The 16,526-nt window shown below is 36.0% G+C and overlaps 2 protein-coding genes across 3 annotated transcripts; one reads left to right on the top strand and one right to left on the bottom strand.

Annotated features, from left to right (window-relative positions):
- Positions 1-405: 405 nt before the first annotated feature.
- idh3g (isocitrate dehydrogenase (NAD(+)) 3 non-catalytic subunit gamma) lies at positions 406-5,355 on the bottom strand. The gene is made up of 12 exons (XM_079239304.1): positions 5,272-5,355; positions 4,979-5,026; positions 3,653-3,771; positions 3,443-3,558; positions 3,239-3,299; positions 2,987-3,119; positions 2,458-2,591; positions 2,235-2,337; positions 1,997-2,143; positions 1,775-1,869; positions 1,602-1,662; positions 406-1,227 (listed from the first exon to the last, which is right to left on the bottom strand). Exons 1-12 carry the CDS (start codon positions 5,350-5,352, stop codon positions 1,126-1,128), a joined length of 1,200 nt encoding a protein of 399 aa, XP_079095430.1. The 5' UTR covers positions 5,353-5,355; the 3' UTR covers positions 406-1,125.
- Positions 5,356-8,672: 3,317 nt separating this feature from the next.
- Positions 8,673-15,061, top strand: fam3a (FAM3 metabolism regulating signaling molecule A). 2 transcript variants are annotated; one of them, XM_079239299.1, is made up of 10 exons: positions 8,673-8,928; positions 9,359-9,390; positions 9,478-9,585; positions 10,464-10,487; positions 10,579-10,705; positions 10,993-11,051; positions 12,197-12,247; positions 12,357-12,441; positions 13,226-13,352; positions 13,879-15,061. In XM_079239299.1, exons 2-10 carry the CDS (start codon positions 9,378-9,380, stop codon positions 13,975-13,977), a joined length of 693 nt encoding a protein of 230 aa, XP_079095425.1. In that variant the 5' UTR covers positions 8,673-8,928; positions 9,359-9,377; the 3' UTR covers positions 13,978-15,061. The 2 variants fall into 2 exon arrangements, with proteins under 2 accessions (XP_079095425.1, XP_079095426.1); XM_079239300.1 differs by having other exon boundaries at positions 8,673-8,924.
- Positions 15,062-16,526: the final 1,465 nt, after the last annotated feature.

Here is a 16,526-nt window from a genome sequence, read left to right on the forward strand (position 1 = left end):
ACTGTGAACAAGATGTTGACGGGTGAATGAAATTCTAACACATAAGGATTAGAGACTCCTATTATTATCAATACATTCCAAATCAAAATATGACTTTTCTTTAACTCGGTACAACAGATCCTAATAAAACAGCTTTAATGGGCATAATCGTATCCAGTTTACAACATACACATGCCGAAATGTATGCAGTCTACGCCAACATTTATTTGCACAGCATGTGCCAGCATGTCATTAAAATGCAGCTAAGTCAACACAGTCCTATAAGCTTCAAATAGTAAATGAAAAATATTATTTCTGGATTGGATCCATTTTAGCAGAATCTCTTTAAATGCATAAAGAAACATCATCTTACTTTTAAAACTCAGTTTAAGGATGAGTCCAGTTCAACGCTTACACATTTTAAACTTCTTTATTGAAGGAGTTTTACAATAAATGTTTCCATCCACAAATATGATGCATTTTCATATCAGCTTTAACATTGCCTTCCTAGTTAGACTTAAATATAACAAAACCTTGCAATATAATCCACTTAGCCAAGAAGATCTTCATGGCACAAACATTAGCAATTAGTTGATGCATTCCTCCTCTGCTGATACAGTATGAATCGAAAAAGCTATATCAGCATTTAGTACAGCATTTACATACAGTTAGGGTAATGTTAACATAACAAGGCATTTCATGATGTAATAGGCAATGTGATATTACAAAAAAAATGTTAAGACCTTAAATGAAAATAGCCCATTTGAAATGTTGTAACACATTCTTGATTTGGAAAATAAGCAACCCACATATTGGAAGAGTGAGAAGTGCACATTTTAAAACAACCCTACTGCTCAGCTTGTGGCCGTGACATCATGTATAAGAGGCTTTTTACAGGTCAGAAGATGACTTGAGGTTAAACTTTTCTGAATAAACCTTGTGAATTTCCCTCAAGCAATGAAACACGGGTGTGGATAAAATGTGATTTCTACTGGTAACTGATCAGAAATCTGAGACTTCATAAACTCAGACATCCTCGGACACCCTCTCTTATCATATCCACCTGCTCTGGGTACATTTACCTGTTCAAACCAGTACCACTAATGAGCCTGTGGGTGTCTGAGTACATTGCATCCAAGGTGACAATTAGAGCTCTGATGTGAGCTGTCCTTTACTCTGGATGGTCCTCATGATGGACTGGACCACCTCGGATGTGGTACCTTGACCTCCAAGATCAGCTGTGTGCAACTACAAGAACAACAACATTGTGGTGTCATACATGGTCCAAGGTGAAGATTTTGGGGGGGGGGGGGGGTTGTTAGTATTGTTGAACTCAAGCAAAAAAGTACAGTCTCTCAAAGAAAACTAGATAAACTACTAATATGTCATACACAAAAAAACAAAGGTTTTTTTAAATTAACATAAGGACCGTAGCTAACGACACATTATGTAAGCTTCATGGCAATGAAGGAATACAACACTGCTTCGCACAACTCTGTTGTATTGTACTGAAGGAAGCAAGCCAGACCTGCCGCAAGAGCTTGTAATCTTGTTTCACACAATTATAGTATGTTATCTTTATGATAGGTGAGAGGAAGACCTAACAGTGATGAAGGACTCACTCTGGTTTCATTCATCGTAGTGAGGATTGCATTTCTGATCAAGCTGGCATAGTCATGAAGCCTGGAGATGTAAAGAAGAAATAATTATCTGTAACAATAGTACACAAGAGTCACCAGATTTAATTAAAGAAAACAAAAACCAAAGCAGCTGTCAAGCTGAAACTAAAGCTTACCTGAGGTGGTCTAGCATCATGCAGCTAGCAAGCAGCATGGCAGTGGGGTTAGCAATGTTCCTGCCAGCAATGCTTTTTCCTGTGTTCCTCGTGGCCTGAATTCCAAAACAAAACATAGAAGCGACTAATTCTGATGTGCCGGAATCAAACAAGATTCACAGATTTTTCCATATTTAAAGAATCAGAGGGAAAAAAAGGCCATGCTCATTTCCTAACACTCACCGTTTCAAATACTGCGTAGTCCTGACCAAAATTGGCTCCGGGCACAAGGCCAGGCCCTCCTACCAGCCCAGCACACACGTTACTGACAATATTTCCATACAGATTAGGCATCACCATTACATCAAACTGATGTGGTTTGGAGACAAGCTAAAAACACAAACATTGGTGGTGTTAATTATTTAGAGCTTGGCACACAGACAAGGATTTAATGAATGCATTGAATGTTCTCAACTATAACCTGCATGGCGGTGTTGTCCACAATCATGCTGTCATATGTGATGTCAGGATATCCAGAGGCAACTTCTCTGCAGCACTCCAAAAACAAGCCATCACCAAGCTTCCTGTGGAAGTACAGATTGCATTCTCAAAATTACCAACACAAAAAACAAAAACTCACATTATTTATGACCCTGAAGGCCAGACTGCTCAGAGGGGGAAATATGTACCATGGACTAACTTACATGATGTTAGCCTTATGCACGGCGGTGACCTTGCGGCGACCCTTTTCTCTGGCCAGTTGGAAAGCATACTCTGCAATCCTGAGGGAATTGTTCCTGGTGATGATCTTCAAACTCTCTACTACCCCTGACACACTCTTAAAACAAGAAAGTTGGAAGAATAAATTATAACTGAAACTTAAGTTTAACTACAGAATGTTAAAAGACCTTAAACTCAACAGTATGTAGAATATAGATGAAGTAAAGAAAAAAAAACCCAAAGACATTTTTAAAACACATTTTCATGTGGATTGTTGACTGAGTAATCAAACCAATTCACTCAATTTAATGATGCCAGTGTTGATCAAGTGCATTTATAGCTGAACAGGTTTTTCCGATTAATTCCAGGTGGAGGCTGACTTAGATGTGTGTAGATGGCACCAAACTCCAGTTTTACAGGGGTAGAAAAATTAGTCTGTCTCTCCAAAGGGGACAACAGCCATACATTTCAGCAAAGTGTAGAATTGATTTTTTTCCCCTTATTTTGTCTGACCTCGTGCTCCAGACTGCTGTACTCTCCCTCTGTGTTCTCCCTGATGATCATGATGTCGATGTTTTTGTGGCGAGTCTGAACCCCAGGGAGGGACTGGCAGTGCATCACATTGGCGTACAAGTCTAAGCTTGTGCTATTGAAGAAAATACACGTGGCTCACAGGAAACCAAGGACCAAATTATGTGAAAAATATGAGCCATTTGACAAAAGGAGGCATTTATCAAGGGGCCTCAATATTTAATTAACACTTACCGCAGGAGGTTATTTCTGGATTTGACAGCTGGTGGCATTGTATGTTTGGTCTCTATATTACCTACCAGAAAAGTTAAACAGCGCTAAGGTTAAACTGTAGTATAATGTTCATATGATAAAAAATAAAATGTAAGTAAGAGACGTTACTTGATACTAAAGCTTTCATGCTCCAATAACACTGAAAGACAAAGAAATACAACTTACCCTTGAGAGCAACTCCATTACGGCGGATGGCCATAATGGCATTATTAATATCAACCTCAGTCTCCAAAGCAGAGTTAACATGCACTACCTCAAAGTCCATGGGCACACAACTGAACCTATCAGTACAAGACAGTGCAAATGGTGGAAGTTATCACTTATTTGTTAATAACACTTTAACAGGAATTAGTTTAATCATTTAGTCTAAGCCACCTGAAAACCTCTCTGACATGACTGAGAAGCTCTGGGCCAATTCCATCTCCAGGGATGAGAGCGACAGTGTGTCTACCGCCATACTTTGCAGGAGGTGGCTGTAACAATGACATTACCAACTGTATTAAAAAGTGAAAAAGTGAAAAAAGTTTTTGCAACTTTTGCATATCAGCTGTATACAGGTTTAATTTTTTATTTTATGTAAAATGCACCACAACTATCAATTCTAAATGAGAAGATACAAGGTATAAATATATGTATATAAAAAAATAAGCTTGCACTGTTGTGACAGACTGTTAAAATAGACAGTAAGTGTCTGGTAGTAGCAATAATAATTTACCTGATTTGTGTATCATTTCAAAAATATACATTGAAAAAAAAAGTACTTAATTTGCAAGTCAGTAAGATAATAAACCTCTGATGTAAAAATGTAAAAAAATGTGTTTCTAATTACATTAAACAACTAAATGATACTGAATGTACATGTACAAACTGTTTCAGTAGTTATTACATAACATACTGTTCTCTAACAAGATAATACACCACGAAAACCTTTTTTTTTTTTTGTTTTACTAAACCATGAATTGACCACAAAATGTTCTTGTACAATACAGCTTGTATTTATGCAGTTCTCTTATGTTATGGTATTGTTGTTAGATGTGTTTAAATAAACTGTCTGAAATAAAAATATGTATTAGTTACGAATGTAATTTATGGTCAAGGTATGTATCATTTCAGCTGTTAAAAATATTGCATGTAAAAACACATCTTGATTTTATTGGAAAATGGTTAATTTAGAAAAAATATTGTTTAAGAATCCATGCAATCCTCCTGGCATATATTTTGTACCTTTATTTTATTTTATTTTTTTTACAAATCATTTACCAATCTCACAATATTCTTACAGAAAATGTGAAGTGATGTAATATAACCTAGTGGGGAAAAAAAAAGGCTACTTACAATATTTTCTCTCTTTTGACGATGATGATGAACAGCAAAACAAGCAGAAGATAAATTAGTGTGATTGTTATGCACAAAAACATTTTACACTCAAATGTGACAAACTCAATAATATATCCTATTCTTCACCAAGACAGTGAAAAAGTACTATTGTAAGATTCCCATAACAAAATGAAATAGGTCACGTGTGGTAAAACGCAGCCTAAATACTTCCAGTTTAATAAAACTAGGAATACATTTTAGGAATAAAGAATGATAAACGTTGCACTCAGCTGGTATATTATGATTCTGTGTTAAAATTGTCACAATCTCAAATACTAAATCTGACAAGAAAGCAGGCCGACAGAGGGAGTTTCAATTACTCACAGTAAGAGCAGTCTTATTCCTGTGACTGGTCAGAGTTGTGCCAAATACCTGGGAGAGAAAAAAAAAAGAAGAAAACCTCAAAAAAAAAAAACACCATCAGGTTTAGATGGTTTAGCTTGTGTTTGCAAAAGGATCACAGTGAAGGCAACACTGAAGCTGTAGGGAAAACCTGTTCAGAGTCAACTGTGTGATGATAAGCATGACCTTGTGCTCAGATGGAATGTATGAGTTCATTTTGGAACCACATATCGACATTCACAAAGTGATACGGAAAACAAGTGATTTAATCTTACCTTAACCGTATTTCCTAGACGTCCACCCCAGAAAGGACTTATAATTCTGGATACGGATAGCGCAGCACTGTGAGCAGCCATCTTGATTTTAGGCAGTTAATGAGCATAGACATCATATATACGTAGACGCCTCATTGAGCGCTGGAGAGTGAACCAGCGTCGCCGCCATATTGGATGGGTCTCCGCTGTCGAATTTTGCTGCAGCGTCAACGTAGTTTCCCCACAAAACTCTTTTGTGGAACAACCCGTATATATTACACACTAAAAAAAAACACTTTTCTACATAATTGGTTGATAAATAATATTAACACAGTGAATAATATCTTAAATGCAAGTGAATTATTAGAATTATGATGATATTATTATTAGAATTATTCCTGCACACCAAGGACCCAGTAGGGGCAACACAGGATTAAAAAGTAGTAGAAAAAAAAGCGTAGCTTCATATATTAGTAACGAAGCAGAGCGCTGGAGGATTTAATGTACTGCACAAAGGACAATCATGAGACAACAAGTGGGAAGAAGACATTACATTTGACAAAGAATGAATGAAGAATAAAATAAACCTAAATTAACACTAATACACATATATATATACACACGCACACACACAAATTATATATTTATATATATATATATGTATATATATATATATATATATATATATATATATATATATATATATATATACACTGATACACATATATATACACACACAAATTTTATATATGTATATATATATATATATATATATATATATATATATATATATATATATATTATTTTTTCTAAATATATATATATATATATATATATATATATATATATATATATATATATATATATATATATATATATATATATATATATATATATATATATATATATATATATGTATATATATATATATATATACATACATATATATGCCCTGCTATGGACTGGCGAGTTGTCCAGGGTGTACCCTGCCTGTTGCCCATAGCCATAGGCTCCAGCTTCCCCGCGACCCTGAATTGGATTAAGCGGTTTAGAAAATGAATGAATGAATATATATATATATATATATATATATATATATATATATATATATATATATATATATATATATATATATATATATATATATATATATATATTATATTCATTCATTCATTTTCTAAACCGCTTAATCCAATTCAGGGTCGCGGGGAAGCTGGAGCCTATGGCTATGGGCAACAGGCAGGGTACACCCTGGACAACTCGCCAGTCCATAGCAGGGCATATATATGTATGTATATATATATATATATATATATATATATATATATATATATATATATATATATATATATATATATATATATATATATATATATATTTAGAAAAAATTATATATATATATATATATATATATATATATATATGTATATACATATATAAAATTTGTGTGTGTATATATATGTGTATCAGTGTATATATATATATATATATATATATATATATATATATATATATAAATATATAATTTGTGTGTGTGTGTGTATATATATGTGTGTATTAGTGTTAATTTAGGTTTATTTTATTCTTCATTCATTCTTTGTCAAATGTAATGTCTTCTTCCCACTTGTTGTCTCATGATTGTCCTTTGTGCAGTACATTAAATCCTCCAGCGCTCTGCTTCGTTACTAATATATGAAGCTACGCTTTTTTTTCTACTACTTTTTGGTGTACCTCCACAACCACCTGGATCTATGACTACCTCACAAACAGACCACAGTTTGTGAGACTGAAAGGTTGTGTGTCTGAGATGGAGGTCAGCAGCACTGGTGCACCACAAGGAACTGTACTCTGGCCATTCCTCTTCACACTGTACATCTTAGACATCCAGTACAACTCTGCGTCCTGTCATCTGCAGAAATACTCTGATGACTCTGCAGTTGTGGGGTGTATCAGGGATGGACAAGAAGCAGAGTACAGAGAACTGGTCAGTCAGTTTGTGAAATGGTGCGGTGACAATAATCTCATATTAAATAGCAGCAAAACAAAAGAGATTATTGTTGACTTCAAGAGGAACAAGAATAAACAAAGCACTGTTTCCATCCTGGGAGAGGAGGTGGAGATGGTGGAGGAATACAAGTATCTAGGAGTTCAGCTGGACAACAAACTGGACTGGAAATGCAACACTGAATACATCTATTAGAAAGGTCAGAGGTCACGTTATCTTTTATAAGTCTGTTGTGGAGAGTGCAGTCAGCTTTGCAGCCATCTGCTGGGGTAGTAGCATCAGAACCAGAGACTTGAAGAGAATCAACAAACTGATCAAGAAAACTGGTTCTGTGCTTGGAGTAACTCTGGAGCCGCTGGACCTGATTGTCCAAAGAAGAATGCTGCACAAGCTGATGAAGATGATGGAGGACTCTTCACACCCTCTCCACAACACAGTGATGAAACAGCAAAGTGTGTTCAGTGAGAGGCTTCTTCAGGTTCGATGCAAGACTGAAAGATACAGAAGATCATTCCTGCCAGCAGCCATCAGCCTCCAGAACAAGACCTCCTCCAGTAAATTATTATATACTATAATATTGAATTTCCCTTTGGGATTAATAGATTAATAAAGTATTTTTCATTTCATATATATATATATATATATATATATATATATATATATATATATATATATATATATATATATATATATATATATATATATATATATATATATGTGTGTGTGTGTGTGTGTATATATGTGTGTGTGTGTGTGTGTGTGTGTATGTATGTGTATGTTCTGTATACAGCAAAATTTGGATTGTCTTCATTAAATCTTACTCCAAGGAAAATTAGCAGCCCTTGTGTACCAGGAAATGTCCCTCAGCAGTCTAAACCTATCGCAACATAACAAAGGGATAGTTAGATAGCTAATGATCCCTAACTATAGGACTTGTCAAAATATTTTAACTTAAAAGCACGTTGTTTTTTAATGTTTTACAGTGATCTGTATCATAACAATATCTCTGCCCTTTGTAACAAACCAAACTGTGAGGAAAAACAGGTAAAAATCCGTGGAGTTTTTGTCGTGGTTGGACCTACACCTTACAAATAAATGCATTGGAGGCGAATGGGTGACCCATCCAAGATGGCGGCGCAATGAGACGTCAGCTCGTATAGGCGGCGTGATACAATGAGGCGTCTACATATATATGATGTCTATGGTTAATGAGGTGGAGTTTACTCAACTATAAATAATAATAATAAAAATGAAAAAGAAAAAAAAAGTTTATTTCCTAGGATGGTTGTTAAGATAAATTTATCAATTCAAGAGAAAACACTTAAAAAGAAAAAGAAGAAGAAGAAATATGTCGTTTTGGTCACGTGTTTCATGATGCGCAGACTCTGTGCGCACCGACTGGAACTGATCAGGAAGACAAATCTGAATGTCCATGCTTATCGCTAGCACTGTTATTAAACGTAAACCAGGCTTCTCGATTTTAGTCTTTTTTTATTTTTATGGTATCTCATTAAAGTTCATAGCGCGTCAATGAAGAAACAGCGAAAAAAATAGTTTAACTCCAGGGACAGCCGAAGCAGTAGTCCCCCATTCTGCTCCTAACTTCTACAGATTTTACGTCTCAGCAAAGGCGGCATATCGAGCTAATAACTGTTCAAGCTTCGGTTTCGTAGGTAGACGAGTCGTTTTTCATTTCTAAGTATATATGGTAGAGATAATTTAGCCTCTGCATTTTCATTTTAAATTGTACTTTCTGTTCATTTCTTGACCAGCGCCATATTATGCAGAGCCATCTTGACTGACTAAAAACAAACAAAAACACACACCCACACAAACTTCTCTTGTTTTTTGGAAAGACTTGTTGAAATGACTCTAAATGAGTTGGTTAGCAAACCTGATTTAGCAAGCAGATGGCAGTGATTGGTTGATAATCATGTGAAACGTCCTCATCGTTGCTAAAAGAACATTGCTGATAGTAATAATAATGAAACATAATGATAAAAAGAAGTATGCCCTGTTGTTTCAAATATCTTTTTATTCATTTTTACAAATGTCAGAAAGTAAAGTTGCACTTTGTTGTTACTTTTTCTTCTCTTTGTACAGGTCTATGAGAGGGTGAATAATGAGATTGACAGGTGGGTTTTCTTTTTCATACATATTTTAGTGACTTGCAATCTTGACTGCCTTTAGTCTTAACCAGTGTGTATGGATCATCCTAACAGTCCCCCTGCGAGCTGTGGTTGTGCTGCTCCTGGTGGGGCTCACCTGGCTGCTAGCAAACACCTTGTTTGGAGGGGAAAATGGTTCATCTGTGAGACATTTCTTCAGTGGTAAGGACTTCTAGATAGGCAGCAAATTATTATGAACAGTTTGTCAAACAGAATTGCCAGACATTCATTGTTCTTGCTGTTTTTCTGTCAAAATGGAAGATCTTTGATATGATTTTATGATTAATCAATTGCTTAAAATCTTCTGATTTCTGCCTAAAACAGGACTTTATAGGTAAAAGACCTGCTTTACTGAACCATTGCTGATGTAACATAATCATTTTTGCGGAAAGTGTTTATTACAGTTATGATTGTAACCTGATCTTATATGCTTCTGTGCTATTCAGCTCTGTCCCACAAGGGCTGCATGTCGGCAGGTTTTCAGTTTATCGCTGCTTTAAGGTACCTGACCCAAAATAAATGGATCCAACATTTAAGTCATTAATTTGAGGTTGGCGTGTTGGTGCAGAGATACATTAAAAACCTGCAGGATTGTGGGCCTCTTGGGACTGAGTTAAATACCCCTGGTATACATCATTCAAATCTTATAAATCTAAGCTTTCTAATGGTGTGTAGGTACTCGAAAGGGAGAATGAGTAAAATGCATGTTTATTTTTCATGTCCCACCCACCCGATATCTGGTACCAACAGTCTAATTAATAAATAATGATTTAATTATGGTTGTGACTTGGTTTTGTTGCTGATCAGATATAACAAGCAAATGGAAAACGAGGGTGTGGGTTCTGCTTGTTTAATTGGGGTTTTTAATTTTTTTAAAAAAAATTGTGTACACTGGAGACTGAATAGGTGAAATGCTTGTGATTAACTACTATTCAGAGATGTTTGAAGTACATGATAGATGATCTGTGTTTAAGTTGATCAGGTTGAGTATTTCCTCAGATAAGGTTTGTTCATTTGATTTATAAACTTTTTATTTTCAGGTACAAATGAGGAACCAACACCTGGTAAGTAGAAGAAAATCATTCAATAAAGGTTTGTTAAATTGCATTTTTTCTTTCATCTTATCACCATTTACTATTTTACCACGTAATTTAGCTGAGCTGCGCCCCAGAAAGTATAAATGTGGACTTTCAGCTCCTTGCCCGCCGAAACATCTGGCTTTCCGTCTGGTGTCTGGTGCTGCAAATGTCATTGGCCCGAAAGTCTGCTTGGAGGATAAGATGTGAGATTCAGCATTTAGAATTTATCTATGTCATCTATGTCTTTGTCTCCCTCTTCTGTCACCTTTTTGTTTTGTTTCATTCTTTGGTTTGTTGTTTCTTCCGTGCTCTCATAACCAGGCCTCCAAATCTGTCTGGGGAGCTAAATGCAAGTATTGTTTCAGTGTGTCCATCATCTCTTGTTTGTTGTCTTGACCCTTTCACATTTTGGTGCCTTTTCAGTGTCAGAAAGTGTCAATAAGTGTGTCAACAAGCATGCATGTGTTATACCTGTGTTTCTATTTCACAGGTTATTAAGCAGTGTGAAGAACAACGTTGGTAGGGGGCTAAACATCGCTTTAGTCAATGGTAAGAGAGTTATCTTTTGGCTTTCAACAGTGTGGCATTCATTATTTAATTTTTTTTGTGATCAATTTTTTTTTAGTTGTGTGTTATTTACAAAGTAAGTTTCCATCCCAAGGGGATCAGTTGTACATTGGCATATATAAGGTCAAGTCACCGTTTCTACTTGACATAGACTTTGGCAGGTCAGAAATTATCTCCTCCATCATGACAATATCCACAGAGATATTTATAAAGTGGAAAAACAAAAAAGGGTGAACAAAGAGGACCTAAACTTAAACCATGTACATACATTGTTAAATACATGGTTCAAATAGACCATAGATGTTTACAGCATATTAATTATTTTCTCTGACAGCTTAAACCAGCAATTGATATTTAACATTTTAGCATTGTGTAAATGAGCTGTTGAGAATTCCAATGGCACAATATCAAGGTAAAGGAAAAGCCATTCCTTCACTGACAATGTATGTGATAGTCACTGACATACTATCATTTTTTTTAGTGGCTGGTAACCCAGCCAGCAGCAGACGTTTGCTATTAGTTGTTAGTTTTAGGGATGATGTTGCATTAAGTAGAAGCAAACACTGTGTGTGGGAACGGCCCTTCCAAGTATGTATGACACAATACTCGCAACATCATTCCAGAATCGCTAACCTCTGGACACAGCCAGACCTTATGATAAAAAGTGGCAATGGTTTTTGTCTGGACAAAAATCACAAAATGGGTCGTCTCTGGCTTTCTTTTGATGCAATCTCTGAGGAGTCAGATAAAACCTGTGAATAAATTCATAGTGGATCATTTGATGATCTGGGTTCCTAGATGACAGAGATACATTTGAGCATATAGTATGAAAATCTACATCTGAATTGGTATTAAAATCCATCCTCCAGAGTCTTATAAATGGTAAAGGTTTGTGATAGGCTTTAGTTATAAATTTTTACAAGTCAAAGACAATACCATTGTTCTTGCCTTTAGTGTTTAGTATCAAGTGTAGCGGATGACTTTGTAATTCTGTCCCCCAAGGAACACCTTGAGCATGCATAGCTGCCTGTAACTGTAGATAAAAATAAAAGGTATTCATTATTTTAACTCTTTGTTGGGTTTCTGTCTCTTTTTTTCTAATATTTGCTGATGTTTCTTTGCTCCAGGGGTGACCGGCGAACTTATAGAAACAAAGACCTTTGACATGTGGGCAGGAGGTGATTAAAATCATGCTTGTCTAATAAATGTTTGAAGTGGATTTCAATTCTGGTGATAAACGTGGCCCATGAAGCTCTGCTCACATCTCCATCTCATGTTTGTTTTCAGATGTTTCTGAACTGTTGAAGTTTCTACGCCCACTCCACGAGGGAACCCTGGTGTTTGTGGCATCTTTTGACGACGCTGCTACAAAGTATGAAACCATTTCAGAACGCTGCTTTTAATTTAACACGTCAGGTCATATTTATTATACAACCATCAACCAAATCTAGTTATATTTAGGTTGCAAATGTTTTTGTCAGAATGTTGTGAATAATTTGTTAAATGTGATTAATGTTGAACACTACTGATGAAAATGGTTAAATAACACGGAGAACAAATGCACTATCACCTTTATAGCCACATTCATTTGTGTAAGTTCCCTTACACATTGCCATTGATACCTTTCTTACTCCATTCTAGAAAATATTGCACAATATATGTGATGAAATTGTGTTGTGTGCTTATTAAACAAAAGTCCTGTAAAAATCATGTTTAGTAAACAAAGGTTGTTACAGATGGTCTTAAGGATCTTAGTTGCAGATGTCAAACACACAAAGTCGAGGGTGAAATATTGTCTGATATTAGGTTATTTGAACACTTGATGCTTCTTCAGTGAAACAAAACACCATGATACGTCCTCTCCCTGTTGCCGTGAAACGCCCTTTGCAAATAAGGCTGCTTGATTTAGACTGGCGAAGTCCACAAATCCAGTTTATAGAATTATTACACACTTATATTTCAATTCCAGCGGAGATTATTACATCATCACCAGACAGACTGGATCATGTTTGCACAAAGCAAACATTAAGTTTAGTTTATTTTACATTTAACAGAACACTAACATTGTTTCCTTAATGTTGAATAGAAAAGCTTTTACTAAAATACTAAGGTCGTGACATGATCTGTTATTTCTTTCTTTCTTTTGTCTCTGGTAGACTAAATGATGAGTCTCGACGATTGTTTGAGGAGCTTGGGAGCACTGCAGTGAAGGAGCTGGCTTTTAGAGACAGCTGGGTGTTTGTTGGAGCCAAAGGCATCGAGAATAAGAGTCCCTTTGAGCAGGTATGTTAGTACTAAAAAAAAAAAAAAAGTGTTTATAATGGCTTTGTGGCTGCATGAAACATAATAATGTAATCATATAATCTCATTTAAAACATGAGTAAAATAAATGTTTGAATGTTAGGAACCTGTTGACAAATTTAACCAGTGCTATGCAGCTGAGAAAGCAGTGATGAAACGGGATCTGCTTAGCCGACAAAAGACAAATTTATTTTTACTTCAATCATCTGTTAGATTTGTTAGATTTTCTCCATTTTTCCCTATTTTAAGCACACTTCATAGTATATTTTACACAGGGATTGTTTGGTTAAATGGATATTTTAAAAGCTTGTACTGTCTCTGCGTTTATGTGTGTTTTAGGGAATGCTGAATCTGATTACTTAATGTGAGCTTTGGAAAATGCTTGCTGAGTTTTCTGTCAGGTTCAGAACAGTACAAACACATTGAGTTGTAGTCGCTGCTGTGTTGTTGCAACCTGTTCCCACTCTGTCCACTCAAGTTCTGTTTGCCTGCCTGCATTCCCATTTAGCGAATGAAGAACAGTAAGAGCAACAACAAATATGAAGGCTGGCCTGAGTCTCTGGAGATGGATGGCTGCATTCCACTCCGGCCCCCACTTGAAGGTTAACTCTGCCCTGCACCATCTCGCATTGACTGTGATAACACCTGAACAGGAACAGAGTGTGTTTTTAAAAGCAAGGAACGTCTAAAGAGCTGAAACCATTTGAGAGAAATGCTGGTCACCAATAGGACTTTGTTTTCCCTCTCATGGCTGAGGAATAAATCAAATGCACAGGATACCTTGACTTGGAAGTGGTTTGAACAGTGCTCTGGAATTGAGCTTTGCGAGGTGATATGATGTTTTACTAATAACGAAATAGCTGAGAGAAAGCTTGAAAGTCAAAATAATTGATGACCAAAGTGTAAAAGTGACAATTGAATGAATACAGCAGGAGTAGATCTTCCAAAGCCATTCTCAGAAACTGATACATTTCCTCTCTTCAAAACTGCCAGTTGGGTGTGTGTACGTGAACCAGAGAAACAGGAATGAGTTGAATTCTTGCACTGTTTAACTCAGTCTACATCAGCAAGAGGAAAAAAAAAACCTGGATCTGCTTTTGTTGTTTCAATAATCCTATGCACGGAGTTTGTGAATAGTTTGTATTTGAATTCACTAATATATTTTCATCCTGTTAAATATTTCATTTCTTATGTTTCAGTAATATTGCAATGCTTTGAGATAGCTGCCATTATTTTCTTTGATGCACAGCAGTTGTTTCTTGCAACATGTTTACAGATTTCTTCAGCCTAAGTCCTGTTTTGATGAAGCTATTTATTTTTATAATTTAACAGAGAATACAACAGTTTAATTGTTTGGGCTCATTAAACCTTGAATGGATTTAATGTAGTCTCAGGCCTAAAAGCATGTTTCCACTGAGTGATTTGTCTAAATGTATATCTTCCATGTGGGGGTTCTGTTGTTTGTTTTGTGGGTGTTTGCATATGTTTATGGAAATGATGAATGTAATCACTTGGCTGCTTGCAGTCCTAGTACATGGAAAAATGTGAAGAAATATGGTTTTTCCCTTGTAGTGATAGACATGGGTTTTAAAAGTCTTGATCTCTTTATCTGGATTTATCCATTTAAGTTTTTTTCTACAAAACATTGCTGTGGGTTGTATTATAACAAAAAACTTATTAATAAAAATGTCTTAAAATCTTTGTGAATTAATATTTTGTGATTTGTGCAGATCTTAGTGCCAACAGGGGGCGACAAAGCTCCAAGTCTCACAGGAGGTTACTCAGTTCATTCTACTCAAGGCATTTTCTTCTTTAATTATATGCTCTGCTGTGCGGATAAAGCTTGTGCACTGATTGTAGCCTCTTTTGTTTGATAATTAATTCATTAACAGCATTGATTATAAGTGGATCATGGTGTAATCTGAAACAGGAGACATCGGTGTAATATCGATCAATATAGTAAATTTTATTGTTACAGTCAGATGTATCATGGGGCTTTCAAGTGTTGTTAGTAAAATTGTGAATTCGAACAATGATTTGCGACATTTTAAACTGAATTCGAACAATGATTTGCGACATTTGAAACAAACATTGGTAATGGATTATGATACGTAAATCATACTGTAGGCTGGCTGTCCTCAGTTGTTTTATGAAGAATATAAGCGATGAGCTGGAACTTCCTACTTAGCTTTATTGTAATTGGTGCGTATTATATTTCTTAAATACGATTTTCCATCTTAAATATATGTATTCACTTTGTAGAAATTAGTTTGACCAGAACTAATAAGCCGAAAGCTACAGTATTTGCTGTATCAAAATACATCTTAAATTTCCTGTATATTTAAGACTAACACGAAATTCAGTTGTTTACTCTTACTGTGTACTGTTGGGAAATCCATTCCTTTAGAGAAATCCAATCTTACAACGAGCACTTGAAAGCAGCAAAATCACATCAATCCGTGAATATTTAGACCATATGTGAGATAAACATGTAGCGCACTGCCCTCTAGTGACAACGCGAGGTAACATGACTGTATTCATGCTAGAGATGACGAGGATCCCCGTGGCGAGTGAGACCTGGCAGGCAGCGCGCGCTCCGACAGTGCACTGGCGAATCTGCTGAAGGCCGTTGGAGTCGTCCGTTGTAAATTATGTACATAAGTTACTGATATTTTTCAGACCGCCAGAAATTACCGGCCTTACAACTTGGAGCCGACAAACGAAGCAACGAATTAGAAAAAAAAAAAACTGTAAACCGACGGCAAGCATCTCCTAAGCTGGAACACGAACCACAAGCGCTCCCTGCCTCTCACACAGACCGCGGCTCGACGACTCCGGTGGGGATTTGCAAGGCGATAACGCCGCGACAAGCCTCTGAAATGCAGGGGGGAAGAAGAAAAACAAACGGATTCGCCACTTTTTTCTAAAAGCTTTTTATTGTTGCATTTTCTCAGTGGGTGTAAAATAATTTTGAAGATAGACAGGCTAGTGTAAATCTCGTGTAAATAAACGTCACGTTTGTAAATAGGTAATAAAAATCCAGTTAACAGTGAGTTTGCTAGCTATCAGTGGCTGAGCAGCTCGTGCTTAAAATGAAGACATAACAGGACCGACGAGCTACGATGTTACATTTGGGTGAGTTAAGCTTATTTTGTA

This window comes from Telmatherina bonti (genome assembly GCF_933228915.1).
Source record: "Telmatherina bonti genome assembly, chromosome: 4".
NCBI lineage: Eukaryota > Metazoa > Chordata > Actinopteri > Atheriniformes > Telmatherinidae > Telmatherina > Telmatherina bonti.